Source organism: Protopterus annectens, chromosome 7.part0, assembly GCF_019279795.1.
Source record: "Protopterus annectens isolate FY-2018-M chromosome 7.part0, PAN1.0, whole genome shotgun sequence".
Lineage (NCBI taxonomy): Eukaryota > Metazoa > Chordata > Ceratodontiformes > Protopteridae > Protopterus > Protopterus annectens.
The window spans coordinates 696,914,794-696,919,349 of record NC_056739.1 but is presented as its reverse complement, the minus strand read 5'-3'; the positions used below and the strand labels follow the sequence as shown (position 1 = coordinate 696,919,349).

Here is a 4,556-nt window from a genome sequence, read left to right as displayed (position 1 = left end):
TATGTACATTGACATGTTTGAACAGTGTTTATGGTAACTGGGAAGAAACAGCCAAGTAATGGAACACTGGAATGGCTGGGGAAGGGAGGGGGTTACTGTAGGAGGAGCTACTCTGGGGGGCTCCTATCTATTATTCTGCCTAGGGCAGCATTTGACCTTCATCTGGCTCTAATGCCTGGAGTGGACATCAAGGCTTGGATTGCAGCTTTACTAAATTAACTATGTGCTAAGAAAGGTGATGTTGCTGCTGTGTTTGTGGAGCAGAGACCCCACAAACTGTATGTGCAGAAAAAGATATTTTCCATAGGAGTCCTAGGCCTAAACTTACAACAATATAGCATGTTCAGTTTTTGTTTTTAAAAATTACAGTTACCAGAAACTTTATAATTTTTACATGAATGAGTTAAATATTAAAGTTCTGTTCAGGTCTTATTTCATAACACTATAAATCCAGAGGCACCATCAGTTTCTGTACTACAGTGTGGAATACAGCATGAGTTCTTAGTTATCCACATGTAATCAAGTATACCCTGGAGCTCTGGCATCTGGGTTTGCACCCCTCTGCAAACAATCCTGTGGGTGCCCATGAGAGCTATAAACAAGGTTTTTATGTCACATGCATCAGACAGGTTTATTATGAGACTGGATATCTAATCACAGTTGAAAACAAGACTAATGGTGACAGTGAAACTTCTTACAATGTTAATAGCAGTAGTTTATCCATTTTGTAAAGAATGAATACTTGTGTTAGAAAGAATGATAATGCTATTTCTAGTATATTACTGTGCTCGTGCTCCCACTATTTAAATAAGATGGGCTCGTCACCTAATGAGTATATACTTACTGCACTCACTTGGAGGTAGTTACAAGTAGTTGTATTTGGTCTTTATGTGGGTAATCATTTCTCAAGTGATTTTGTCACAAACTAGAAGATAAAAAAATGCAGGATGCTGATAATAAGTGTCAAGTTCTACTACAGCTAAGAATGACTCTCTTATAAATGGCATGGCATACATTCATGACAAGCTCCCGATATGTCTTGATATTTATGGACAGCATGGGGCCACATACCTATAGATGACATCCTAACATAGTAGTTCATCAGCTTCACTCAATAGTGCAGATAATTGAAGAAAGTTTTCTGCCAGAATCACTGTGGTTTAAGACTAAGAGATGTAGGGACTTCTCCCAAAACAAAGAGCACTGAATCTTGTTTAAGAGAATCAAATTCCCATAAAGTAATGTTGATTTTGAAAAGTATCAAGGAAGACATGCCATGTATGTATTTTTCTTGAGGGAAGACCTTTAACCCCCAGCAATGGACATGTTGTCTGTTAATTTATTTTCTTCATACCTTTAAAGCAACATTATTTGGGTAATTAAGAGTCAGTATAACACTGATAGACTGCCTCACTATAAAGTCTATGAACAGGGGGACTAGACCCACACTTTTAATTAAGACAATACTCCTTTTCTGCTGCATCACTCTCCCCAAATGTAGCTGTATTTTTTCTACTATACATGTCTTAAATACAAAATTAAAAATTCTGTACATATAATGTCATTATTACTTAGAATTAAAGATACTGTACATATAATAGTATTACTTTATAAGTCTTTAATTGGATGGATAGCAATTTGATTACATTTTCAGACTCTCAACATACTTATCCTTTTTGCTGGTTTACATGTGCTGTGTTTTCATTTATGCATTTGAAAATGGAACATTTGGTCTATTTATGTTAAGTAAAATCTTACCTCCCTAAAATGCATTTGTACACCTGACTGTGGCTTACATGGTGAATGTCTGACTATACTCATGGCTATCAGTTTTTAATAAACTTCAGCTTGTACATTCAGATTTCATTCTGTCATTCTTTATCTGCATACGTTATACATTTTAGCAAGATACTTAACTAGACAAAAACTCTGAGGTCTTCTCAGAAGCCATACTCCAACTATGACAGTAGAAAGCACAGCACAGTTATTTAAGTGGATTGGAGCAGAATACCAGCTATTGGTAAAAATATTAAACTCCCTATTACCCTGGTGAAAAAAATAGGTACTGCCCCAGAAATAGACAAGTAACATTCTAGAAGTACAATATTTATAAAGAAGTAACAAACAAAACAAGCAAGCAGACAATCACTTAGAGATAAGCATGTTACAGATTTTTCAACTATATTAAATATGAATTTCCTGATTGTCATCTTTTGTGTTCAGAATGGTCCTCTTCAGCCTTTCCCAGAATAGTTGTTTTTCATTCTCCCTGTCTGGCCAGTCAATGTGGGTCTTCTTCTTGATCACCTTTGATAGCCTGTGATAGGCTGAAATTTCATGAGGGAATATTCTCTCCAAAAACACCAGAATGAGACTGTCTTGGCTTTCTGCCAACAGTCTATAAGTGGCCATTCGCATTTCCAGAGAGCACCATTCGCTCCGTAGATAATGACGGGTGATCACACAGATTGTTTTCCTGCTACTGTATATACTGTCCACAATATTATCTATAATGTCCTTCCCCACCTCAAAGTCCCTGCCATGGAGGCACACTTTGAGGAAAGATGGCTCCTTTTGCTCCAGATTTGGAAGGAGCTCACTGGTAACCCAACATTCGTCTTTACTGCTGTAGGAAACAAAAACATCATACATGTAGCGCATTTTGTATGACCTTTCACCTGATATTTTTGCCAAGTGAGCTCTGATGACATAAGTTAAATAAACCAAATACCACCCAGCCTCTTTGTATACAAGGGTAATCAACAAAAACAGTAACAGAAATCCAGCTGTAGTTATAAAAAACATAAATTCAGCAGGATATTCACATGTATCTTCCAGAAACTTAACAAAGGAACTTTGTTCATATAATCGTAAGCATTTTATATTAGCAAAGTTTAGCAACATTTTCTTACTTGTAGCAGCCCATGATATTATCCAACATAGATTATACCATTAAAAATATGCTACAGAAAGGGGAGATAACAGAAGAGGAATACAATTATATGAATAATGAATATCCAGTAATTAGTGGGATATTTGGTATTCCCAAAATTCATAAAGGTTTAGACAATTTACAATTTCGACCTATAGTCGACGGCAAGAGAAATAAGACTTGTTTTGTTAGCCAGTTTTTAGATCACCACCTCAAAAAATGTTTGACCAAATTTCCTTACATAAGCAAAGACTCGTGGGACTTTTTGACAAAAATTAAGGAGTTAAAAATGAAAGAGGGTGACTCATTCATTACAGTTGATGTATGTAACTTGTTTACTACAATTCCACAGGATATAGGCCTTATTTGGCTGGAGGAGCAATTATATGAAACCAGGCTATTTGATCAAGATCAGATTAACATGATGGTAAACCTGATGGATATAGTATTAAGGAATAATTATATATATTATGAAGGTAATTATTATCAGCAGATCAATGGAGTGGCAATGGGGGCATCTTGTGCCCCCATTTATGCTAACTTGATTATGACGTACTGGGAGGTCAATTACATATTTAAAAGTGAATATTTTCAACATATAAAACTATATACAAGATATCTTGACGACATATTTATTGTATGGGATGAGAGAAAGGATTTGTTGGAATCATTTATAGGGTACATTAATAATACGGTAAGGTTTTTGAAGTTCACCCATGAAATTAGTGAGAAAGAAATAACATATTTGGATGTGAAATTAACTTATGACAAGGAGTGTGGTAAAATAACATCTAATATTCATAGGAAATCAACTTTTTCTAACGCTTATTTGCACTACACCAGCTGGCACCCTGGCCATCAGAAAAAAGCTATTGTGAAAGGGCAAATGGTCAGGGCTGCCAGAATGGTTAGCAATAACGATGACTTTGTGGAAGAACTAAAGATTATGTCCAATATGTTTCAGAGTAGAGGGTATCCTGAACAATTATGCGATAAAATATTTAAGGAGGTGTCCTACAAGAGAAGAGTAGGATTTTATCAGGCTATATTGACATCAACAGGTCTTGATTTGTCTAAGACTAAATTTAAGTGTGAAGAAGATAAAATGGGTGATATTCCTTTATTTATATCAGTTTATAATGATAGCTTTCAGATTATTAAGGATATCATTATGAGGAACTGGGATATTATTAGTAAGGATAAGAAAGTGGGACACTTGTTTAAGGGTGATGTAAAATTTGTTTATAAGAAGGATGCATCATTTAAAAATAATTTTGAGAGATGTGATGGTTCCAATAATTTAACAACATGTAGACAGATAGGAAATTTTAAGTGTGGACGATGTGCTATATGTTCACACATTTATTGCACTGGTGAAAGTATAGTTGTCAATAGTTATAATATTCACTTAAAGGGACATTTCAATTGCCAATCAACCAATGTGGTATACCTTGCTTTGTGCCAGGATTGTGAATCATTTTATGTAGGTAAGACTTCCCGACATTTCAGAGAAAGAGTAAGGGAGCATTTATCTGACATTAGAAATTGCAAGACAACTAATGCACTTGCAAGGCATATAATGGGAAATGCCGGACATAATTTTAAGTTCTGTATTATACAGAAG

General features: G+C 35.3%; 1 protein-coding gene across 1 annotated transcript; it reads right to left on the bottom strand.

The window, feature by feature from the left end:
- Positions 1-1,684: 1,684 nt before the first annotated feature.
- Positions 1,685-2,920, bottom strand: LOC122805839 (toll-like receptor 13). Its single transcript, XM_044076093.1, has one exon. The coding sequence runs from the start codon at positions 2,902-2,904 to the stop codon at positions 2,185-2,187; it is 720 nt and encodes a 239-aa protein (XP_043932028.1). The 5' UTR covers positions 2,905-2,920; the 3' UTR covers positions 1,685-2,184.
- Between the last annotated feature and the right edge of the window lie 1,636 nt (positions 2,921-4,556).